Source organism: Capricornis sumatraensis, chromosome 4 (genome assembly GCF_032405125.1).
Source record: "Capricornis sumatraensis isolate serow.1 chromosome 4, serow.2, whole genome shotgun sequence".
Taxonomy (NCBI): Eukaryota; Metazoa; Chordata; class Mammalia; order Artiodactyla; family Bovidae; genus Capricornis; species Capricornis sumatraensis.
Window position 1 is genome coordinate 79,878,797 of NC_091072.1, and position 26,799 is coordinate 79,905,595.

Genomic DNA, 26,799 nt, shown 5'->3' on the forward strand with positions numbered 1-26,799 from the left:
GGCTTGCCAGTAATCTCTCTATGTGGCAACATGTGGGGCTGTGGGCCTTTAAAAATCTTTGGACATACCAAATGTAAATGAAACACAAATCAACCAGGTGAATTTTCAAGAAGAAATCTATGTAACAAACCTGGCCAACATTTTAGGGACAAAATTATTCTCAGGGTAAAAAGTAAAACAATACATATTATCCCAAACTTTGAAGACATCCTTTAAAAACCACATTTTAAATAAATGCATCTAAATTGGCACAGAAGAGAAGCAGTGGGAAGTATGAATTGACAGAAGTCACAGTTTGAACTTATTATTATCAAGGTAAGATAGTTTCCAAAGTGAAGCTGCCCTGTGGCTAACTAGAACATTTAAAGACATACAAGCTTTTTTCATCTGTCCAGTTTCTATTTAGCAGACTATTAATAAATTGAAAAATACCCACATTTCTAGGAAAAAAAGAAAAAAAAAAAAAAAAGAGTAGCTGTAATCCTAAGGAATTCAGAGTTCTCACCCTGGTCTCTCTGAAGAGTCCCTGGCCACCTTTGCTTTGGTGGTGGCTTTCTTCCTGGAATTTTGACCCAAGCACCTATTTGCCATTTAATCAACTCCAACTAAGATCCCCTTTCCTAAATCAAAATTTATTAGATCACCTCTTCTAAAGTGACTCCTAAATCAAATCTTACCAAAAAAGTGACTGGAAATGAATGCTGGAAACAGAAATTTTGTAAGAGTCTTCCAAAAACACTCATTTCCTTTCCTCTTAAAAACAAACAGGGGCCACATTTCATACACAAACAACGCCTTCTTTAAAACGCGCCTTTTCATCTGCAAGTCTCAGTAACACATGTGACTTTCTCTGATGGTTATACCCCTCCAGGACACTAGTGACTTCCATTCACGTGTCACGAGTCACTGGTGGCCCCGAAGTGACGTCAACCCGGGAGAGCCAGGGGTCGTCCAACAGGTGGTCTGCCGAGCGCTCTCCAAATGTGAGCGCCTCCTGCGCTCTGTGCCCGGCTCCACGCCTCTAGGGCTGCGCAGGCTCGCGGACTATGGCCCGGGTCCCCTCGCCCCCGCACCCCTCCTCCTCCCGCTACCCGTCCCCTCCCCTCGCCAAAGCTCGGACTCTCGGGTTGCCCTTATTGTTGGCCGCGTCTGTCACTTTGTGGGCTGGGTGACACGAATGGATGGGTTGGACACACCTTCCAGCCTACTAGAAAAAAAAAAAAGGGTCCGGATCTGCATAGACAGCGGGAGGGACTCCCCCAGCGCTCTCAGAGCCTACGCTGCGGACCGGGGAAAAGCACAGCTCCCCCTCCCACGTTCACTCCTCCCCGCCTTTAAAAAAAAACAACGCTCAGCGCAAATAAATAATACCGTTCCCAGCCCGCCAGGGTCCTCGGTGTCCTCGCCTCCTCTGCCGGCTGAGCGCGCTCCAGCGCGGCGGGAGGCGAGCGCGCAGAGGCCCCGGCGCGCATCATGCTCCCCAGCGCCGTGGCGGCCCACGCCGGCGCCTACTGGGACGTGGTGGCTTCCTCCTCGCTCCTGAACTTCCCCGCCGCGCCGGGCTTTGGCAACCTGGGCAAGAGTTTCCTGATCGAGAACTTGCTGCGGGCTGGGGGCGCCCCGCCGCTCGGACTACCACCGCCCCAGCACCACGGCTCGGCAGCGGCTCTCGGCGCAGGCGCGCAGGTCCGGCCCCTGCCGGCCAGCCCGGTTCCCCTCAAGTTGTGCCCGGCGGCAGAACCAGTCAGCCCCGGCGGGGCGCCCTACGGCACACGGTGGGCGTTTCAAGTGCTCAGCCCCTCGGCGGACGGCGCTCGGCTGCCGGGCCCGGCTCCGGGGGACCCGGACTGTGCCTTCCAGCCACCAGCCCCAGGTGAGCCCGTTCTCCCCTCCCCAGCCGCGCGCTGCGCCTCCCGGGCCGCGGGCCCACCCGCCCCAGTGATCAGGAATCCGCCCGGGCTTTGAGCTTCCGAGAGCATCTCGAGCATCAGTGGAGATGCGGCCTCGGGAGTGAGGAGCGTACCACCGCTAATCATGATGTTCCTTCCCCATCTCATCCCACCAGCTTCCTCTTCCCCTCTTCTTTCTACAAGCGGTAGGGCTACCTTGAATTTCAGGCCTTTCAGTAGAAATCCTGAAGTCACCTCAGGCCTTAGCCGAAAGCTCAGCCCCACTCCCGAGATCTCTGGGCTCGCTGGACCAATTCCACTGGGTTTCCAAAATTCAGCGTCTCTACCCGCCCGCTTCTGTCTCGGAGGCCGAGAGATACCCGCTCCCTGGAAAGTTCTTGGCTTGAAGAGCCTCGCGCTCCCGCTTTGGGGGCTTTTGCCTCTCAAACCTTAGCGTCGGTCGGGGCGGTTGGAGAACACGCGCAAAGGTCTTTGGAAAAAGAGTTGCGCCAAGTTTTGGCTTTCTCCACTCTTAAATTTTGGATCGCTAAGGCGCAAGAAAATCGACGCCGGCTTTTTCTTCGGGCTGAGCTAGAACAGTTGAATTGGCACCTGGAGTAGGAAGTTCACCAAATAAATGAGAATTTACCCCCAGCTGTTTTGGTTTGCTTGTTTTAATTCCCGCATAAAACCGAAGTGTTGTGACTGGGAAGAGAATGCGGACAGTTTAATTCTATGTTAGCTAAAACTTACGGAGGGGCTGCCGAAGTTGGCCTTGAGAAAGGGAAAAGCGTCTTAGTGACTCAAAAGCTGAGATCCAGTCGGATTAATTTTTTTTTTTTTGGCTGCTTCCTTAGACGATCTTAATTCATTCTTTTAATCCTGATGGGTTTGTCCAGAATGACTAATCGACGCTTTTTCAGCAGATTTCATTGTCCCAGCAAACTGCCAGATCAAATTTATTGCTAATGACTTTATAGAACTGAACATGTTTAGAACCTGTCCTGGTCTTTCAGTTTAAAATGGTTACTAACAGAATGGAACAAATATAATTATATGAGCACCGGTCTCATTCACACAGTGTAAAACCTAAATTCTAAGCCGCATTTTTGCACCCTGGGAGAGGAACAAAGACAGTTAAAGGCAAAGTTTATGTGCCTTGGAAATCTGGGCCACTCTCTCCTTTTTGAAGTATTCGGAAAATTAGAAACGTATATAGCAAGTCCGTTTAAACAAGCACTAGTAAATAATGTCTCATAAAAGTAACATTTTCAAGAAAATTTAGTGATTTCTGTGGTTTCTGATGGCTTGGCATTATGTTCATAGAAGTTACTTTTCAAGGATTCTTAAGTTGCTCTTGATCATGATTGGCTACTCCAAAAAGCTAATTTCAACCTTTGTAGATTTTACAGGTTAGATTTAAGTAAACCAAATGCAAAGCAAATACAGATATTTCAATAACTCTGAGAAATTATTTTGTATACCTGCTCTTTCATTCAGAATATTGCAATTATTCAGTAAAGGGTATAACTACATTCTTTTTGTTTTCAAGAACATATTCATTCTGTACACTTATTGAAACATCAAAACGCAAAAATGCTTTTTGGAATAATTGAGAATGTGAGAATTTAAATTTCACTTTGAAGTATTTTAATATAGCTCTAGGCCCATATATCTCCTAATATTTTATTCAGTCCTTATTGAAGATTTGATGCTTTCTGAGGTTAATTTTTATTTGAACAAATAACTTTTTATTTTAAAAAATCATTCTTGTAAAGAGTGGATTTAATTTTTGAAACTCGAAAAATATCTTAAGAAGAAAATTAAAACCCTGTAAATTTGTGTCCACGAATATGCTTAAAAACATTTTTAAATAATTTGACAGAGAATACAGTTTTGTGCATTTTTTAATATTTTGACAGAGAATACAGTTTTGTGAGCACCACTCCAGTTTTGTCCTTCCAAATGACAGATTCTTGTCCTGCCAAATGTTGTGGGAATTCTTTTGTACTGTGTAGAATTATGAAGTTATAATGAGTGCTGACAGTGTTCGCTATCACCTGAAAATTAGATGAGGATGAAATAGTGATTGACGTCCTATAAAGAGTAGAAAGGAGATTTAGAAAAGGTACTGTTTTTAGAACGATAACAGTATTTCTTTCCGAAACATCAGTGAACAACTGGTTCTGATCTTCTGTGCATTAACTTAGTGGATCACTGCATGTGACTTTTAATGATTTCAGTGTATTGATTACCCGTTTTTTCCCTCAACCTTAATTTGTTGAGTGCACTAGTCTAAATATTGAGTAAGAAAGCCTCAGAGTTGTTTTTAAGTGCATTGGTGAAAGACAGCACCATTTAACTAGGGGATTTATGCCACTGCATGCATTTCTGCTTCATTATTTCTGTTACCCACTATTAATTATACCATATAGTTCATTCATTCAGCAAATGCTTACTGACTGTCTCCCATGTGTCCAGACTTTGTTCCAGGCCATTGGGATAATCAGGGAACAAAACAGATGACCGTCTCTGCCCCTGTGGAGCTTACAGTCCATGTTCTGTCCTACTTTATGGTTTACCAAGCATTTTCATAATTGTTAGCTGCTTTAATCCTCATAATAGGCCAATTTTTTCTACAATGATTATTCCACTTGCTAACTTTTTTTTTTTTTTTGGTCTGAAGTATCAATTTAAAAACCTGTGATCTTGTGAAAAAGAAAAATATTGCCCCAAATTCTGTGATCTTGTGAAAGAGAAAACTATTGCCCCAAATATTCCTTACACTAGTTTTTCACTGAATAGGAACTAATGAGGGCTTATGGGATAACCAATTACATGTATCTTCATAATAAATCAAATTGGGATGCTATATCAGAGCCCATAGGAAACTGGTCTTTCCCTTCGTCTCGTTATGTGTCTGAAAGATGGTGACAGTTAAACAGTAACACAGATTTACAGATTATGAATGAAATTTAGCTGTCTGTGCTTCATTCCTAAAAATTGGCAAGTCTTTAAGTATTTAGAGTTTAAAAAAAAGGAACACTCCATAGCTATATGTTGTCAAGTTGTGTATATAGTTTAAAAACTTTAAAAATCAGAGCACATTCTCCAAGATTTGAGAGGGACGTGTTTAATGTGATAACAGGTAGTGAGTAGATTCACCTCCAGACGTTGTATGTGAAAAAGAGAAGCTTGGATGTCATAGTGTATTGGTGGAAATCAGGTTTGTCAAGTAAATCCTAGTAATCATCAGAGATCCTTCCCCAGAAGTTCGTTAATGTCATCATTTGGTGGCTATTGTACTAGATTCAGATATCCATGCTTTTGTATATTAAAGAAGGTCTTGAAAATGTAAAAATCTGAACAATTTAAATTTTCTTTTAGTTATGCAACTTATTTTCTTCAAAGTGGAACAAATGGCCTTGCTTTTCAGTGACATTTGTTATTTTAAACATTTTAGATAATGTTTGAAATAAAGATAATTTCCTGAATGTAATTTAGTGATTATTAAATCTGCTTCTTGTGCTGCATATAAAAGGATTAGAAAGCAATTTTTTATTCTGAAGAGTTGAGTTAAACTGTCCTTTTTTTAAAAGTAATTTTGTCCAATGGGTTGTACCATATAGTAGTACAAGCATGGAATCAGATCCATCTTATTTTTTCTGGTACCCTATTAAGTTTCTTATTACTATTAATACCTCATGTGCACTCTGATTTTCTTGTCCACCTCACAGTCCCAGCTACTATTTACTTATTAATCTTGACTCTGTCTTAAACTACCCACACTTGTATTTTGTGTCCCAACTGGTAGTTTTTTTCCGTTTTCACTGAGATATAGTGAAAGTGTGACATAAAATAGCTTCTCTTAACGCCTTAGGCACTTTGAGGAAGGAAGAGAAAATGGAGCATCTTGTGTTCTAGGTGGGGATTCTAGTCCAGCTGAACATTTTGTGATCTAATTATGAAGCTAGAGTTTGTTATTTATTTGAGCTAATGCTACGCTCTAGCTTTGTTTTGGCAAATTAAAATCACGGAATCTTGACTGTTGATAACGCTGACCCAGAACCAAGACAAAGGCAAGGGGGATCCAGAAGAGGACAATGATGGGGCCCATGCTAGTAGCTCCTTGCTCAGACCATCCTCCTAAAAACATCCTTTGGTGGAATTGTAGATAATACCCAACAATATTCTTATTACACTTGTATTTTTTAAATAAGCTGCTTAACATATTTGGATTTATATTAATATATTAATATCTTTTGCATAGTTTATAAGGAATCAGCTCTGAATAAATTGCTGTATGGTCCCAATCTTCATAACCTTCTTCAGGTTCAGGAAGGTTTTGCAGTTCAGAGGACCAGTTGTACTAATAGACAGTCTTTTTACTTCCAGCTTTGGATTGAGAAAACCACACTGCCTCTATGTCTTGAGCCGGAATTACAAAATGGTAGCAATTTATGTGCATCTTATTTGCCTCTGACAGTAGTATCTGTCCCTCTCCCAGTCACTAAAACATGCTTCTCTACTTTGCTTTAAAAGCAAGAAATCTCAATCTGTTCACATGTATGGAAGCTTTATTATTGAGGTTTAATAATAAAACAGGAGTAAATCCAGGAGGCAGGTAGGAACATTTTAGAATTTTCCCTTTACCTCTTACTCACGTTAGGGATTTGGGGATTATTTTAAGAGGCACAGTGGCTTGAATGCCCAGAAAATTGTGTATGGATTTAAGCAGAAGTAATCAGAGGGTCTAGAGAGTTCAGAGTCATCAGGATGCCAAAGGGTGCCAAATGTTGTTATATGTTGCAGATGTATGACACCATATGTTCTGGACAGTTTAAAGGAATTGTCAACCGTGATTTTAGCTATGTTTGTTTACCATCAGTGTGGCTCAGATACTGAATCCAACACTGTACATTAGAGTCCGGTGTATTGCTCTTGGAGTGTGCCACCTCTTTCCTCTCCTTGTGCCCAGCAGAAATAGTCTCTTTTTGCTGTACAAAAACATCTCATGGGTAGTTTTGTCATTGGACAGTGATAGAAATTGTAGCAACTCGAAAGTAAGGGAACCAATATAGGTAATAGCTGCATTGGTAAAAAACTTCGAGCTTCTTTGCTATGAAAGTTTTTACAGAAGCAAAAATGTTATCATCTTTCAAATATTTAAACAAATGTGTTCTTATGTTAGAATTGGGAGGTAAATACCTTATTTACTCTTCAACCTACCTTCTGCCATCCTATTTCCTTTGTTGATATCATCCATAACTTTTGAATCTATCTTATTCTATCTTTTTGGGGAGATTTGATTTGTGGTTCTTAAAAATAGTATTTGTCCACTTAATCATGGGCTAACAGAGGCGCCAAATAAAGTTTTGTTTTGTTTTTTTTTTACCTTATTACTGTGAATTTTTTCCACAGTGAAGGTACATAATTTTTAAGTCAGTTAAAGAACTTTGTTTTCATTCAAATACACCTGGACTCTGTCAGAAACAAAAAGGCAAATTGTAAAAAGAAACAGCACGATTTCTATGTAGGAATGCTTGTTAGAATTTCTCCTTCTTTAAGACTTCATTAGATCATGCTTCCATTTTACACTCTCTTAGTAAAAAATTGGATTTTTGCCTTAACGTCTAATGTGCTTACCAGACCCTTGTATATTTTATTCCAAAATATTTTTATTTTACTTTCAGTAATGTTTCCACTTTTAATGAAATCTCTCCCTTTCATTCCTTTTAGCCTCCAGTCAGTACCTGATTTGGCAATGCTGAGTGATTTATCACTTTTATATAAAGTTACCATAACTGATTTTATTTTTAATAGCATTATTCATTTTGTCAGCCAGCTATTAGTTGGGAATATTTCAGGGGCACACTCTTTCTGTGAGTTACATGAACAGTAAACTTAAGGCACTAAAATTCTCTCTGAAGTCAGAGATCAAAAAGTCTCTATAAGTTTTTAAACTTTTGTTTGAGAATCAAAGCATCTGGGAAAAGGAAAGGGAAAAGAAATCAGGTCTTTTTTCTATATATTGCTAAAATATTTAATTGCCTTCGTGTTCTTAAATATTCCAAAGATGAACTCGGTTTTTCCCTTTTCTTCCACATGTTCAGACACCCTGCATGCCATAACCACCTGGATTTCATTAATTCTGTGGCCATCAGAAATAGCATGTACAATATATACATGCCTAACAGTCCTCTTCTTGCTTGGAGAATCCCGTGGACAGAGGAGCCTGCCAGGCTACAGTCCATGGAGTCGCAAGAGTTGGATGCAACTAAGCACACACAGCATAGCAGTCCTCTGGAGAGAGCTCAAAATTTCTTGTTCCTTAAAATTAGTTCCTCTAATACTTTTAAAATTAAATTATATGAAGGAAATAGCTATTCTTTGAGAAGATTTATGTACATTATTACTCCGCCATTAAAAAGAATATATTTGAATCAGTTCTAATGAGGTGGATGAAACTGGAGCCGATTATACAGAGTGAAGTAAGCCAGAAAGAAAAACACCAATACAGTATACTAACACATATATATGGAATTTAGAAAGATGGTAACGGTAACCCTGTATGCGAGACAGCAAAAGAGACACAGATGTATAGAACAGTCTTTTGGACTCTGTGGGAGAGGGAGAGGGTGGGATGATTTGGGAGAATGGCATTGAAACATGTATAATATCATATAAGAAACGAATCGCCAGTCCAGGTTCGATGCAGGATACAGGATTCTTGGGGCTGGTGCACTGGGATGACCCAGAGGTGGATGGTACGGGGAGGGAGGTGGGAGGGGGGTTCAGGACTGGGAACACGTGTACACCCATGGCGGATTCATGTTGATGTATGGCAAAACCAATACAGTATTGTAAAGTAAAATAAAGTTAAAAAAAAAAAGGAATAAAACCCATGAAGGCTGGTGAATTTTTTTTAAAGATTTATTTGTTTGGCTCTACTGGGTCTTTGTTGCTGCACGTGGCCTTTCTGTAGTTGTGGTGAGCTGGGCTACTCTCTAGGTGCTGTGCGCAGGCTTCTCATTGTGGTGGCTTCTCTTGTGGAGCACGTGGACTCTTGGGCTTGTGGGCTCAGTAGTTGTGGCGCACAGGCTCCAGGCAAGAATACTGGAGTGGGTTACCATGCCCTCCTCCAGGGGCTCTTCCCAACCCAGAGATTAAACCCAGGTCTCCCAAATTGCAGGTGGATTCTTTACCAGCTGAGCTACCAGGAAAGCCCATATTGAACCTACTCTAGAGTTACATTGGGTCTGAAATCAAAAGACAGTCTGATTCTTCAAAGCAGGAAAAGAGTCATTTCTGTTTGGTTATTTTTTCTTCTTTTTTTCATTTCTATAGGTGCTTTTGCACTACAAATTGAACAGATGCAGCAGAGACCACGTGACCTGCAAAGCCTAATGTATTTACTCTCTGGCCTTTTAAAGTAAAAGTTTGCCAAAATTTTCTCCAAAGCAAAAATGCATATTGAGTCAATTTAAAAATAATATATAGTTTTCTGAGCTGGTTTTTCAGCATTTCTTTAATTTTAAAACCTAGATTCAAGTCAGGATTTTTAAATGACTGATTATATGATCCTAAGCAATTCATGTAAATGCTTTGAGTCTCATTTCAAAGTGAGCACAGGTGATAGGCTCACCATGGGACTTTCAGCCACACATCTCAAAAGCCTGTTGGTAACATACAGGGAAAGATGTAAAAAACAGATTTCCACCATTCCGCCACAAACAAAATGCATGCTGGTGAAAGGTGTATTGCTGTGTAGGAAACCATCTCAGAACTTAGAGGAACAATTGATTATTTTTGCTCACGGTTTGTTGGGCTGTCTAGGTTCAGCTGGGTGGTTCTCACTTGGAATCTCATTGCAGTTAGAAGTCAGCTGTGGTCATCTGTGGGCTCAGCTGAGCTGGATGTCCAAGATGGGTGTCCATGGACTCATACAGCAGACAAGGATGCTGGCTGTTTATGGGGTGCTCAACTGTGAGCTGTTCTAGCATCCTTTGATGATTGCAGTGAACTGTGATTTCAGGGTACCCCAGCTTGACGAGAAGCCAGACTCCAGACACTTGTTGGCGTTGTGAGGATAGTGGAGAAGGTGCCAGTGGGAGTGTCCAAACAACTGGTCGTTACTTCTTGCCACAACATATGACCACAGCAGGATCCTTCCATATAGTCCCTTGTTATTCCACCACAGCTCATCCACCATAGTTAGGTGATTTTTTTTTAAGTTGCTCTGATTGTATCATCAAGTTTATCCCTATCTGACTATCAAATCAAATAAAAATATTCAGTTTTTCCTTTAAGACCTTCTTTCTATCAACTGCATTTAGCTCCTCCAACCACATTCCTTTTTTCAGTTATACATAAATATATATTTATATATATCTTGTTTCTCGTATTCTTTCCCATTATAGATTTTTATAGAACATTGAGTATATTTCCCAGTGAAGGTCCTTGTGGGTTATCTGTTTGTGGATAGCAGTATGTATCTGTTAATCCCAAGCTCCTGAGTTATTCTTCCCTACTGCTATCCCCTTTGGTAACCATAAGTTTCTTTTCTATGTCTGTGAGACTATTTCTGTTTTGTAAATAACTTTGTATTATTTTTTTTAGATTGTACTTTTAAGTGATATTATATAATATTTGTCTTTGTCTGACTTCACTTAGTATGATAATCTCTAGGTCCATCCATGTTGCTGCAGATGGTATTATTTCGGCTGAGTAGTATTCCAGTGTGTGTGTGTGTGTGTGTGTGTGTGTGTGTGTGTGTGTGTATAGCAGCCGACTCTAGTATTCTTGCCTGGAAAATTCCATGGACAGAGGAGCCTGGGAGGCTACAGTCCATAGGGTTGCTCAGAGTCAGACACAACTGAAGCAACTTAGCACAACACACACACACACACACACACACACACACACATCTTATTTATCCATTCACCTGTCGGTGGACATTTAGGTTGCTCTCATGCCTTGGATTTAGTAAATAGTGCTGAAATGATTGTTGGGGTGTCCAACCACATTCTTAATGCTCACACCTTTGACCTTGGTCCAGCAGTCAGGCTGATCTTAACCCGCCCTGTGTGTCACCATCATCCTTGCCTTCTTTTATTTTTTTCATGCCACCTTTCTCTCCTGGAATGCCTTATTTCTCTTCTTATGCCATTCAGGTACTTTCCCAGTCAAGTTTCCAGATGAAGATGCTTTTCCTGCTTAAAGCCTTCTTGACAGAGGCTTCCTGACAATTCTCTTTTCTTTTTACCTGCTAATATGTTTTAGTGCAGGTCTGAACCATGCTGCTTCTTTTCATTTGTTGTCTTAGAATCGATCCCAAATTGTGTAATAATGGTAGGAATAAAGGCTAACATTTATTGAGTGCCTGCTGTGTGTCAGGCATTGTTTTGTGTTCTATTCAGTGGTCTCATGATGACTATACATTGTAATCATGTGTGGAACTTTTGAAAAAATATTAATAGTATGTTGGGGGACCCACTCCTACCAGCCTGATTTAACCCAATTGCTGTGGGGTTTGGGCTCTGTATCTTTGAAAAGCACTCTAGATCATTCTCATGTGTATTCAGGGTTGGCAAACAGTGGTTAGGGGAACACACGGTACTATTTTTTTTTTAAGATCTTATGGCCATGGGAAATGCCTCAGATTTTATAGAACAAAATTGAATTTGGAGTATGGAAATATTTGTATTTCATTTATTTGATCAGCAGATCCAAATCTGTAAGTTATGGGACATTTAAAATTAGAAATTCTTCCAGGGAGGGAAGCTACCCTATTGTAATCTTTGTCATCCCAGCACACATGCGTTATATGGCACTTGATAGATAGTAAATATTATTTGCATGGGATTAAAAGGACAGAATCAAACAAGTAGACACTGCACTTGATTATTTTCTCATGAACTGTACCAGACTATTAAGACCTTTGCTTTCTGTCTCTGAAATACTCAAAGCAAAAAAAAAAAAAAAATGGCCTTCTGTCATTTCTTGATGAGCAGAAAGGTAAAGGATGACGTAACGTGCTTTGTCTTGTGATGGAAGGCATGTTTGCATGTGGATCACATAAATGAATTACTTCCAGCTTGTGTGATAAAATAAATCATACGTTATTCAATAAGTGATATTTCTTAGGTTTTATAACTCATGACAGATAGTTGTCATTCTTTAGAGATTTTTTGGGGGGGTCCTCTTAAGATAGTCTGTTCAATTGTGTCATATGTAAAGGTCAGAAGTTTAGATTTCTTTATCCCCAGTACCCATATGCCCGGCAATTGAAGGAGGTCATTAAAATCATCCTTTTGAAATTATTTAATTCCCTGTTATTCTTTCCCAGAGGTATGTTTTGATCCTTTGGTTGCCTTTGTAAGACATCTTGGAACCTTGTCTCTTTTTCTTGTCCTTCTTCAAATGTTCTGCCCAGTCGGCATAGCATCACAGTGGTTCCTGAAATTTATTTGAAGGTTTTATTAGTGGTCTTTAAGATTCTTCTTTTGAAATGTCAGCCTGCACCAGTTAGTACCACAGTTTGCTATGACAATAAAAAGAATGTGGTTTCACCCTATTTAGATACACTCTGTTCTCCATTGGTAAAGAAAGTGAAAATAAAAAAACAACAATAAAATGTTTTGCTTGCTTTCCAGACCACAGAATTTTGAAAATGATTTCTCTGTAACTAGGCTTGTAACCATCCTTGACTATGGGGTGCTTTTGTCACAGAACCATCTAGTTAGGTTTAAAAAAATCAGGCCAGTTCACCATTAAGTTGGCTCTAAGTTCCCATCTTAATTAAACATTCAAAATAATTAATAGTTTGATTCTGTGTTTTCAGATAAGTCAGAACATGTGATTAAGAAGTGAAAAGTTCACAAAGTTTTCTCTGCATAAGCGAGTTTAGTCATTTGGATTCAGACAGTTTTGTTCTAGAAATTTTAAATCATTTGTTTGTAACTTGAAACAGATTCCCACCGAACCCAGAAGGCAGATTTGTTGGCAGAATACAAAATTTGGAGTATCCTGAAGTGGTGTGCTCAGAGAACCTAGCATCTTGCTGCAGGACCCGACAGTGTGCATTCCCCCCACCCCCATGGGGAAAGCCGTTGGTTTTTCTCTTATGGAGAGCTGGGGAGATACAGAAATGTCTGCCTCTTATTAAGTAACTGCCAGTATGTGTGCCTGACGTCCTTCTCTCTCATGGCTAAGAACTATTAATACATATTATGCTAAAATACCTGTGTTTCCCTTGTCTGCTGAGAACAGTCATCGTCACATTCCAGATGCATGCCCATTTGAGGATGAATATTAATAAATGAAATAACAAGTGTTAACTTCATAGCCAGTCTAGTGCCTATGTGTAATAGGCATTCCTATCATATATATTGTTTGGTAAGCTTAAAACAAATTGTTCCTAACATGGTAAATGATAAAGTGAGTGCATCTAGATTGCACTGATGGGCTTTGAAATGCATATCATGGTCTTGAAATTGCCTTGTTTTCTGCCCATTTCAGAGTATCTCCAAAGTAGTTCCTAAATGGTTTGCTAAAGTTCTAACATATCTGTTAACTTGTCACTTTGTTTTTATCATACTTGAGTTTCCATTTTTGGCTCACTGCTTGAAAAAGTATGTGATTGACAAACATTAAAATGTAATATATATTTTTAATGTATTGGATTGTTTTAAATGGCTATTTCTTCACACCATTCAATATCCTGGCCATCACATACTCCGTTAGATTAACGTTTGACTCATGTCCAAGTAGGAGCATGTAAAAAAATGGAGCACTTAATTGAAATTCCACAGTGATTTCCACATAAACCAGCTTAAACAAGATGTATTTATGTGCAGAAATTAGGAATCAACTAATCTTCTGTGTAATATATGTGTGTCAATTAGGTGATTTTAAATGGTGAGAAAATACTTTACAATGGAACTTTAAGCCTGGTTATGTCACATGTAGTTTTTTAGCCACTATGGAGTTGCTACAGTAGACATAGCAACTGTCATTTTGATTACAGATTTACTATATTAAGATAGACTAGTATGGCATTATATAAAAAACTGTTCAATTAAACTTTTTCTGGTTAAATTTAACACTAAGAGCCTATATCTCAGAACCTCATTTATCACAATTGAATTTAATTGAACACTTGTCTCAAATGAACCGTACTGTTTTTTTTTAATTGGAGGCTAATTACTTTATAATATTATGGTGTTTTTTGCCACACATTCACATGAATCAGCCATGGGTGTATATGTGTTCCCCATCCTGGCCCTCCCTCCCACCTCCTTTCCCATCCCACCCCTTAGGGTCATCCCAGTGCACCAGCCCTGAGCACCTTGTCTTCATGCATTGAACCTGGACTAGTGATCTATTTCACATGTGATAATATACAGGTTTCAATCTATTCTCTCAAATCATCCCACCTCGCCTTCTCCCACAGAGTCCAAAAGTGTTCTTTATATCTATGTCTCTTTTGCTGTCTCACATATAGGGTCATCATTACCATCTTTCTAAAATTCCATATATATGCATTAATATACTGTATTGGTGTTTTAATTTCTGGCTTACTTCACTCTGTATAACAGGCTCCAGTATCATCCACCTCATTAGAACTGATTCAAATATATTCTTTTTAATAGCTGAGTAATACTCCATTGTGTATATGTATCAAATGAACCATACTTTAAAAAAATTCTTTGTTTTCATTTGTAGGGCTGTAGGATTAGACTGAGAAATGTTTTGGCTAGAATAGTAAAATTTGTAAATTGTACCTATTGTGCATTGTTGTATTGATATCAATAGTATCACCATATCATACTTATTTTCTACACTAGATATTGAGCAAAAAAAAATTTTGTGTGTGTTTCCAACTATTATGATAGATGCTTACGTGCACATATGTAAATGCAACATGGCTGAGCCTTTTTCTTTTACCTCAACTCACAAAATGCCAAGCAGCACAATAGCTGTAACTTAAAATACCTCTGGAGTGCTTAGTTTGAGGTGAAGTAGGTTAACAGAAATACTTGAGAATAAACATGAGACAACTTTTATTATATATATTAATATCTACTTTTCAAAGTGCTTCATATATTCATAGAAACATTAAAAAATGTAACTCTTAACTCTGCCTGAACAATGCCATATTATTATACCATTGTTGCTATTTAGTTGCTAACTTGTGTCAAAACTCTTTTGCAACTTCATGGACTCAAGCCCACCAAGGCTCCTTAGTCCATGGAATTTTGCAGGCAAGAATACTAGAGTGGGGTGCCATTTCCTTTTCCAGGGAATCTTCCTGACCCAGGAATCAAACCCACCTCTGCACTAGCAGGCAGATTATTCTTTACCACTGAACCACCTGGGAAGCCCTATGCTTATAAGATGTTAAGTTCAAATAAAGTGTTGTATCATTTCTGTGATGGTTTTTCAATCAGCATTAGAACAACTTATGTTAACAATGACAATTTTAAAAAAGTTTTATAGAACTTCAGTTCAGTTTAGTTGCTCAGTCGTGTCCGGCTCTTTGCGACCCCATGAATCGCAGTATGCTGGTGGGCTGCCGTCTATGGGGTCACACAGAGTCGGACACGACTGAAGTGACTTAGAAGCAGCAGGCCTCCCTGTCCATCACCAACTCCCGGAGTTCACTCAGACTCACGTCCATCGAGTCAGTGATGCCATCCAGCCATCTCATCCTCTGTCGTCCCCTTCTCCTCCTGCCCCCAATCCCTCCCAGCATCAGAGTCTTTTCCAATGAGTCAACTCTAGGCATGAGGTGGCCAAACTACTAGAGTTTCAGCTTTAGCATCATTCCTTCCAAAGAAACCCCAGGGCTGATCTCCTTCAGAATGGATTGGTTGGATCTCCTTGCAGTCCAAGGGACTCTTAAGAGTCTTCTCCAACATCACAGTTCAAAAGCATCAGAACTTACTGAATACCAAAATGGATCTCTTTTTCATACTTTGGTTAGTTGGCATGTTTTCAAAGTAGCATTGACATTTTATTACTTGAAAATTCAGGTATTAAAAAACTAAAACCATTGACATTGAAAGCTTTTCATCATATTGTGACCCCATGGACTATAACCCCCCTGGCCTCCCTGTCTGTGGAATTCTCTAGGCAAGAATACTGGAGTGGGTAAGCCATTTCCTTCTCCAGGGGATCTTCCCAACCCAGGGATTGATCCTGGGTCTCCCATATTGCAGGCAAATTCTTTACCATCTGAGCCACCAGGGTAGCCGTATTATAGAAAAGACCCTCCATTATGGTTAATTTGCAATTTGACAGCATTAAGGACCATGAGACCATAAAATTATTTTATGTACTTATATATTTATTTTGACATGTCCCTCAAATATCTTGGTAAAATAAATGAATGCTTCTCAGTTGGTTAAAATATGAGTCTGAAATTACTCTGTTCTTGAAAAAGGCATGTGTTTGCAGCAAAATTTATATTCACTGTATATGATTAAGAAGTGAAAAAAGTTTCCATTGAAAATAAAGGGAGAATAGTAAAAATATTTATTTTCAAGTCATCCTCTAGATGTAAAAGTTATCTGTTACAGAAGATACTATGTTTCAGAGTGTCAGGGGAACAGGGAAAAGATTAATTCCTGATTTCCTGTTTCTTAGTTTTAAGATTATTCATTCATTTATCAAAAATCTATTGACTATTTAGAATGTGTCCGACACTGATGGTTATGTGATGGTAAAAGCAAGTTACCCACCTACGGAAATCTCACCTGTGTTTATATTATATTAAACCCTACTGTACAAAAGGACATATTGTATTTAAGGTACTACACTTAACCAAAGCCTGGCATATAGTGAGTGAAAGTGAAGTTGCTCAGTCGTGTCCGACTCTTTGCGACCCCATGGACTGTAGCCTGGAAAATCCCATGGACGGAGAAGCCTGGTAGGCTGCAGTCCATGGGGTCGCTAAAAGTTGGACACGACTGAGCGACTTCACTTTCACTTTTCACTTTCATGCATTGGAGAAGGAAATGGCAACCAACTCCAGTGTTCTTGCCTGGAGAATCCCAGGGATGGGGGAGCCTGGTGGGCTGCCGTCTATGGGGTTGCACAGAGTCGGACACAACTGAAGTGACTTAGCAGCAGTACTGTAGTGGGTTGCCATTTCCTTCTTCATGGAATCTTCCCAACCCTGGGATCGAACCTGGGTCTCCTGCTTTGCAGGCAGACAGACGCTTTACCGTCTAAGCCACCAGGGTATATAGTAAGTGCTCAGTACAGGAGAGCTACTAATATTCTGTGACATCCTTTATAGCCATTTTTCATCTGCTGAGGAACAGAGTTTAAAATTTCTTTTATAAGATATATCAAGTAATGATAACTATTCTGTATATAAGTATTAAAAATGTTCTGAATAGCATAGTTTAATAAAGTGAGCAGAGCAGAATTGTATGGCAACTCCCTATACTATAAACACACATGCTTTCAGGTTAACTAGATATCACTTGAGATTAAATGTTGTTACTATTCTCAAATACTTTTAAGCATGTAAAAGTGATCAGAAAAAGCACTGTTGTCATTGAGTTACTCAGTAAATTAACTGTTTTCAACTTTGGAATCCAGCTGTCTATATATTTCAAAGCACCTTCTGAAAATAAAAAGTGGAGTAACATAATCTCTATGGAAACTAAACTGAAGTGTGTAACATACAAGTTGTTTCTTGGTAAGTTTTGTATCTAGAACTGTGCTGCTCAATGTGTTAGCCCCTAGACAAACAAGTCTATTTAAACTTTAAAAAACTGAAATGAAGAATTCAATTATGCAGACATACTGGCCACATTTCAAGTGCTCAGTGGCATATATGACAAGTAGATACATAACGGACACAGAGAGAGAGGATGTGTCCATCATCACAGAGAGTTCTCCTGGGCAGTGTTGCTCTAGGCAATTTTAAATAAAGCACTATTTGATATTTACTATGTATAACCATACAGAAAATGAACAATTAAGTTTGGTTTTGATAATTTGAGCATTTATACCATAACGTCCAAAACATGATTAAGTTATTCAGCAAGCTCTGACAGATGAAGACTACTTTCTTTATTTACTTTTAAACTTTATGTATTTATTTATTTTGAAGGATCATAGCTTTTCAGTCTTGTGTTGGTTTCTACCAAACATCAACATGAATCTCAGCTGTAGTTTATCCATATCCGCTCCCACTTAAACGTGCTTCCCACCTCCCTTCCCATCCCACCCCTCTAGGTTGTTAAGACTACTTTAAAATGACTTAAATTCCAGTAAAAATTGTAGCTAACTAAACACTCCGAAGATGTAGGGCTTTACCCCGCGACTTTGGGAAAACTGGGATTTTGAATATCGTCTAAAAGAAATGGCTAATCAATGCAATCAATGCTTTTTCTGCAGCGCCTTCCAAGCCTTTTTTTCTGAGCGCCCCGCCATTCTACTCGGCGTGCTGCGGTGGGTCCTGTCGGCGCCCCGCATCCCCCACGGCTTTTGCAAGTAAGTTTTTACGCTTCATCAGCAATGCCTCAGTTACTCTGTAAACCAAAGCAGCAGGATTTAATGTGCTCTGGAAAACTAATTGGGAATGCAATGACAAGGAGCTAATTCCTCGCTGAAAATCACAGCGTTCCTATTTACGAGGTTTCCAGAGATTTATCAGACCTCAGTACACTGTGCGATTGTGAGCGGTTTCTAACAGCATTGAAACCCAGGGCTGACGCATCAAGGAAAGTGACTTGTTTTCCATTGGATATAAAAGATCTTGGCTCTTGCTGAAACATGGAACGATGCTCATTTAAAGAAGAAAAAGGAAAGGAAGGAAAACTAAGAGATTGTGTAAAAATTTCCATTCGGTTTAAAATGTGACACAGAAAGTCACTAGATGTCCATGGAAAATAATCCAAAATTGCCAAGATTGTAAAAGGAGATAAATACCATCTCTTATGATCTTGAAGAAAACCAACCAGGGTTGTAGGAAGTATTTTCAAGAGAACTTTTCTTCAAACATTACATCATTTTAATAGTGTCTGAGATAGAGGGAGAATGACAACCTTTGAAACTTGAAGAGCACGCGTACGTTCACATGCACAAAGGGGGGGAAAAAAAGTCTAAGTGAAAATGAAAAGAAATAACATTCACAGTGCTCTTGAGATTTTTGGTCATCTAAGAATCCATAGGCAGGAGGACTCACGTTTGTGATAAAGAAGTCCAGCAGAGGGGTACGTGGATTTCTGCTGCCGAAGAGCAAACACTGATTCAGGTTAACAGCTCTCTCAGGTGAAAAGTGAGCTAGAAGTCGAGGCAGGCTGAAGTCCAGAGCTGTATCATGGTTGAGTTCAGATCTCTGTTGCCTCTCTGCATGTGTTTTATGAATGTTTTAGGAGGGCAGTTGCTCAACAGAGTGATTCCTGACAAGTGAGGCAGCAAATGCTGGCCGTTTAATGCGCTGCAGGCTTCTGAGCATCTCTTTAGGGGGCTGATACTTTCCCACAGGGCACTTTACATGGCCAAGACCCGGCCACAATGGGTGACAGACCCGTGACCAATCGCCACTTTCACTTGACTCATCCACACGCGACCTCACCACGATTTTTCACTGTGCAGATGAACTTTCGGAACCATTGCACAGGGGAAAGGCTCGGGCAGGGGTCAGTTGCCCTTTTGTATGGTCATAAAGTGAGGCTCTGTGTGTCAGTCTTTTCTCCTGTCTCACATTCCAAGTGAATTTCTGGACACCATTTAAAGCACTTGGCTGAAAAATAAAGCAGTGAATGAAACTGACTTTTATAGACTCATTCCAGCTCATCTTCCCATATAACCCTGTCCACCTGAAAGGGGATTTAGTGGATGAGCTGAGTGTATACAGGGCTTGCTGAATACATAGGGCCCATTATCCACTGTGGGGATCGTTTATTAACCAGGACTGATACACTACTATTTTGGAAGTGACCTATTAATTGTTCATTTAACTAGAATGTATTGATTCAAATAGAAAAATAGAAACCATGACTAAACCTTTTACTCGCTCCTTCAGGGTGGTCTCCTGTGAGGGTAATTGAAAAATGTTGTACAGATTAAGGAAACATTTATCACCATATATTAGAGTATTGGGAAAGAACAGCTGGAGCAGAGACTTAACACTCCAAACATCTGATACCTCAGCGTGGTGTCATCTCTGTGGAATTAATCTTTAGTCTGGTATCCGAGGGGTGAAGATTGAAAGAGTTCCCACACCTAGTTTCAGTGATTTCACCTTGGTATAACACTCATCTTCTACTTTAGAAAATCTCTGGCAGTGTAGTTTAGGTAGGAGGCAATGGGCCAAAACATTCCATGTGACAGGTGGACATTCATGTGTGTGTGAGTGTATTCATTATATAGTAGTGTTTTAATAAGAGTTTCTAGGCTGTAAAAGTATTCTGGTGCCCAGGCCAGTTTAATAAATAAAGCCCATAAAAGTGAGTCGAAAGTTATTTCCTAGACAACTCCATCTTCTCGATTGTTTGAGAAAAAATCACTCTAAGCAAGTCTCTTTATTCTCCATCTGCTTCTCGGCCCTTCCCACTTTGTGCCTTTGGTATGGCTGTTGTAAATTGTGGTGTTTATTCCTGGAAGCTTATAAAGCCCTGTGTTTATCTCTTTTATTTAATAAAACCTACAAGTGGAAAATCAGCACTGCTCAGACTGACATTTGTCTCCATTTCTAAGTTGCCAATTTAAAACAGCTTAGAGATGTCACCAGTGCTCTTAATGAAAAGGATGGCATCTCATTAGTGATAAATCTGAAGTGAATTTCTTATGTTCTTATGTATAATATTCATTGTATTGGGAGCAAGTATTAATTAAATGGTAGATTTTGGCTGTCAGTAAGAACTTTACATAAATACTCATGATACCAAGGAACAGTTGATAAGGCTTACAACTGCCCAGTAATGTTTTTATTTAAGGCATTTTTTGGCTTTTCTTCTTCTTGTTTTTAATAAGAATGACTTAATGCCCAGGAATTTTTTTTTTCCATTTGCACAAAAGAAGGAAAATGAACTGTCCAAGTAATTTTGTATTTAGTTTCAGCCGGGACAGCCAAAATTATGGTTTATACTAAAAATTTCAATAAGTAGTTAAATCAGTGGCTCTCATCATTGTTTCATAATATTGATTTCACTATTTCTAAAAGTTTAGGATCAGATCAACACATCCATAGCAAGAGAAATATCTTTTTGATTGTTTACATGATTTACTTGTTTAAAACTGAGTTAGTTCTTCTTGTTAACCTGTTAGATTTATGATTGACTTGTTGCAATGTGGAAACAATCATTCATCCAGTGTCCTTCTCACATATAATAAATAGTTTAATTAGCTATTTAAGCACAATCCTTATAGTGGGGAAAAATTAAAAGGCAGTGGTAAATTCTCTTCTTCCCCAAAGCAGTGTAAGGAAAGTCTTTGATAGTGTATTCATAAGGTTCCTTTCAGAATAGCATACAGCTCAGCTAAAATGAAATGGAAAGTTGTAGAAATTATGCAGAGAATGACTTTAATAAAAAGACTACATGAAAATGTGTAGGTGTCTTAATTATGTAGAATATCTCATTGAATTAATCAAATCATTATTTCTTTGTCTTTGAGTACCCAACTTGAATTTAACCTTTCAAGAATTTTATGCATTAAAAAACAAAGCTTAAATTTGGAGCAGCATTATGAAGATATCAGTGAGGAAATACTATTCTAGAATAAATTGTTTTAGCTTTCTTGGTAGGTGAACTTAGATTCTGCATTTAGAGAGAATTTTACTATCTTCCCTTCCCTGTTAAAACCTAAAAGAATGTAATATACTCTTGAAATTTGAATTTAGAATTTTGTTGAAGGCAGCAGGAAAGGGACCTTGTTATTATTGTAGGTTGGTCCTAAGAGTGTCACTTTCAAAGGTGGTGATGCTCTGTTGGGCATACACCTTGATAAACTCACCTGTCCTGGCTGTGTTCTGCTCTCAGCTGGAGTGGTCAGTAGGTTTAGGGAACTGAACAAGACCTATGCATGCATGCTAAGTTGCTTTAGTCATGTCTAACTCTTTACGACCCTACATGCTATAGCCCACCAGGCTCCTCTGTCCATGGGATTCTCTAGGCAAGAGTATTGGAGTGGGTTGCCATGCCCTCCTCCAGAGGATCTTCCCGACCTAGGGATCGAACTTGCATCTCTATGTCTCCTGCATTAGCAGGCAAGTTCTTTACCCCTAGCGCCACTTGGGAAGCCCCAGCAAAACCTATGGAAATCCACAAAAGGCTGCCTGAGAGCTTCTTTTATAAGGATTTATCTTTAGAACTCTTAAGATTTTCAGAAGGATGCAGAATTTTTGTGATAATAGATAAATAGTCTAGTTATTGTGCTGAACATGTAAATGATTGTGTGATGAGTTGAACATAGGTTTTGACTTCTCGATAGTGAAGGGAGAGTACTCTATGGTACTCTCTAAATGACACTCAGTCAACCAGGAAGGAGGTTTAAAGGAGTCAGAGACTCAAAGACAGTAGCTTTTCCAAGTTGATGGCTCTATTCAACCACTCCACAGAGGCAGTGAAAGTATTCAAGTAACATTTCTGGAATGGAGTTTTCTTTCTCCCCAAATGTTCGTAAGTAGCAGTAGTAGCCTACCCTGGGCTAGACAGAGACCTCCACCAGTTTATCCACTGCATGTTTCTCTATTGTTCACCACCCTGTATCATCTACATACAGCACACCTCCATTTGAAGTGTCTTTCATAAGGCTCACGTCACACAGGGGTTCCCAGGGGGTGGAGGTGGTACAGGGGGGCCGTCGCAAGATGCTGGGAATTATACCTTTGAAAACTTTGTCATCCTAGGTCATTCTGCCATTGTAATGACTCTCCCCACCTTCTGACCTCTTTCCATGTCCATCTGTAACTTTGACAATCTTCAGTATAGTTTTAAAGAGTGTTGGATGGCCTCACTCTGCTTGCATGTGTGGTCTCAGTTGCAGAAGTTGTCTTTCCAGAGCCTCCGTTTTTTTTTCCTATGGAAATGAAGATGCTAATATCTTCCTCTTTGGATTATGGTAAAGATTTCATGACACACTGCTTATTGTTGGCACATACAGCAGCACATACTGAGCCCCAAATATATATGGAAGTCACACTATAAAATAATATACTGACATCTGCAAATTGGCAGAGTCTATAGCACCTTGAGTTGATGGCCCTGGCTCCTAAAGCCTCTTATCTAGGCCTGCTCTAATCTCTGCATCTGTTCATTGTTACTTTATAGTATTTATTTATTATTGTCACCTATAAGTTTGCATAAAAATCAGATTTTTGTCATGAATTTAGGAATAATCAAAGGTATTTGTTGCTTGTAACTTTTTGATAGCTTCTGAGAGACTTTTAAATCACCAGCAAGTTCTTGAAGTCCCTATGTTTGTTTTGCAGGTGTAAATTTGAGCTCATATTCCTAGATTTAGAAGGTAGGAAGATGGGCTAAGTTCATCATTGGTTTATGGTTCGATCCAGAGAGAGCCCACAAAAGACTCCCAGGGGAGGCGTGGAGAGGAGCAGCGGTGGTGGAAGGCATCTCGTTCTCATGCTTCTCGTAGGAAACTGAGCCACGGCAGTTTATGAAAACAGTGACGATTCATGTATTGAGAGCAGAACTTTGGAAAACCAAGCAACTAGCAGACAAAGGGAGAAGGGAATATTCTTTATATTTGCTGTGGCTTTTGTTTGTCCAGTGGTTGTATTTTTGCTATAGCGCACCGAATCCTGAGGACCAGACCAAGGAGTTAACCCTCTGATCCTCACAACTACTCCGAAGTTCTCTCTTTTAGAGATGAGGTCTGGTCTGTCTGTTCTCACCCTTCACACTGGTGAGAATATTGTATTTGTAGATCTCTTTGATGGGGCTCTTCTTTCTGTTCTTAACATAGCTCAATGCTCAATAGAAAACATAGGAAAATCTGTGGGTTCCTATCAAAAAGTCTTAGGGGCATTTAAAAGTGTTACCCACATTGCTTTATGTAAACATTTAGATTTTAGTGAAGAAAGTACTAAATGAGTAGAATTATGACCCCTATGTACAAAACCTTGATTTAGAAAAAATGTAGGAAAAAAATTTAAATTAGCTTATATTGGGCCATAAATTTATTTGTATTTTTATATAGGTTTAAGAAGTTGTATTATAAAATATGGGGCTTCCCAAGCGGCTCAGTGGTAAATAATCTGCCTGCCAATGCCGGAGATACAGGCGACATGGGTTCAACCCCTGAGTCGGGAAGATCCCCTGAAGTAGGAAGTGGCAACCCACTCTAGTGTTCTTGCCTAGAAAACCCCCTGGACAGAGGAGCCTGGCAGGCTACAGCCCATGGGTTACAGGAGTTGGATATGACTGAGAGACTGAGAATACACACACACATATGTGTGTACATATGTATATGTGTATATATATGTATATATGGGCTTCCCTTATAGCCCAGTTGGTAAAGAGTCTGTCTGCAATGCAGGAGACCGTGGTTTGATTCCTGGGTCAGGAAGATCTGCTGGAGAAGGGTTAGCTACCCATTCCAGTATTCTTGGGCTTCCCTGGTAGTCAGCTGGTAAAGAATCCACCCACAATGTGGGAGACCTGGGTTTGATCCCTGGGTTGGGAAGATCCCCTAGAGAAGGGAACAGCTACCCACTCCAATAATCTGGCCTGGAAAATTCCATGGACTGTATAGTCCATGGGGTTGCAAAGAGTCGGACACAACTTAATGACTTTCATTTCAGTTATGTGTACATACATATGTGTGTATAACTGAATAATTGTGATGTACACTGTAAATCAACACTGTAAATCAACTATACGTCAGTTAAAAATAAATAAGAAGTTGTATTAACTCAGAAAGTGTTGGCCTTCTGAAATGCAAGGTCCTCAGAAGACTTTTCACTGTGGCAAGTTATATCCTAAATTTGTTTCAGTCACTCCTGGTCCTGCTCTACCTGCCAGCTAATGTCCTGTGTTCTTCCTGCTCATCCTTTGCATCCTCTAGAAGTACCAAGCTCTGTGAGCTTCCTGGATTCACCATGTCTCCACCACACTCAAGCTTCTGCAGATGTCAGTTGCTCTCCCTGTCTCATCGTCGAGGTTTCCCACAAGAGGAATTGCTAGTCTTTTGGTAGCACGTCTCTCTCAGGACTTACTCTGTTGGCCTCCAAAACTAAAGGGCTTCTCAACTGGTGCTTAAAAGTTCTCTAGGCAGTGGTCTGTGGGTGTTTATCTCATTGTACTATGTCTGATCCTATCCTTTTCACATTTCTCCTTATCAAATCTGAACATCTGGAGGATGGAGTGGGTTCACCTTCAGTTGTCACTCAATGACGATTCAGTTACTTGGCTAGATTCTCCCTCAAAGGTTGCTACAGTGTTTGCTTGTTCTCCTTATAAAACTGAATCAGAGGTAAAGTGTAGAGTGGAGATGCATTATTTGTCTATAACGGTATGACGATAGCCTCTCTTAGTTTTTATTTTTGCTCTATCAGTCTTTTTTCCTCTGCATTTTTACTTAGCGTGAGCATGACATGTATCTTATAAATCATATAGTGTATTTTTCTTGCTGCTGCCTGATCTTCCTAGTCATCTTTAATGGTTCTTTAAATTTTTGCTTAGTAGGTATAACATGATGTGCTTATGCATTTCATTACCTTTGGGTATTTAAGTTTCTTTCCCTAGTTTTAATATGTATGGCTAGAATAATGGTAGATTGGATACATTTATAAGTTAAGAATTCCAGATCAAAATATGAAGTGAGAAGGGCATGGTGGAATTTGAGGACACTGTTGCCAGGCTGTATTGGAGATGCCATGTGGTCCTGACCAAGGGCAGGGAGCAGAAGCCCATAGTCACAAGCAGGAGCTCTGGCTCTGTTCATAAAGGTTTCTTTCTTCACAATCTTGACCCACCAAGAAACAGTGGGGGACAGGGGAGGGAGCCAAGGATTTGGATTCAAAAAGTCTTGCTACCATTTAATTCTATCTTTCGTGCCAGTGCCACACTGAACCTTAACTGCTTTGGACACTTTTTCATCTGATCAGATGTCTTTAGCATATGATGATCCTTATTGTGGGCTCAGCACTGAAAGTTGTCTTGTTCTATTTTATCAAATCCTTAGAACAACTCTGTAAAGTAAGCTGAAAGACTGAGTAACTCTCCAAATCACACAGGTATGTGCCAAGGTCTAAACCTAGTTTTCCCATCCTTCAGAGTCCTCTGTCCTGAGGCTTCCTAGAGAGACACCATCTCAACAGATGAATTTGTGCTCTGAAATAAAATGCAGAAGGCTAATTCTGTGATATCTATACCAAGGATAGTTCAGAGAAGAAAAGCATTTAGAAATATATGAACAAGTTCATACTATTTTTATCGCTATTATTGACCAATATTGCATGTGTGTGTGTGTGTGTGTGTGTGTGTGTGCACACTCAGTCATATCTGACTCTCTGTGGCCCTATGAACTGTATAGCCCACCAAGCTCATCTCCATGTCCATGGGATTCTCCAGGCAAGAATACTGGATTGGGTTGCCATACCCTCCTCCAGGATATCTTCCTGACTCAGGGACTGAACTGGTGTCTCCTGCATTGGCAGGTGGATTCTTTTACCACTGAGCCTTGACCAGTATTCCATAAAACTATTTAAGCCTCTGAGAAAGAAATAGTGAATCCAGTTGCCAAAGCCTGACTTTAAGATGTGACCTTGGTGTGAGGCAGGCAAAAGTAATTGGTTCTATAGATGGAGAATTAACCAAGATCCCACAATTGGATAAATCAAAAAGGCATCAGTAAAACTAGAACTTGGTAAAGAATTGGGCTTCATTACATCCCAAGGATTATGACATTTCTATGGAGATTT

At 39.6% G+C, this 26,799-nt stretch overlaps 1 protein-coding gene across 1 annotated transcript in view; it reads left to right on the forward strand.

The window, feature by feature from the left end:
• Positions 1–1,473: 1,473 nt before the first annotated feature.
• The window catches only part of DBX2 (developing brain homeobox 2), a 36,065-nt gene continuing 10,739 nt past the window's right edge, over positions 1,474–26,799 (forward strand). The window contains exons 1-2 of the mRNA XM_068969705.1: positions 1,474–1,873; positions 18,306–18,401. Coding sequence (XP_068825806.1) covers positions 1,474–1,873; positions 18,306–18,401 — 496 coding nt within the window. The remainder of the gene's footprint in view (positions 1,874–18,305; positions 18,402–26,799) is intronic.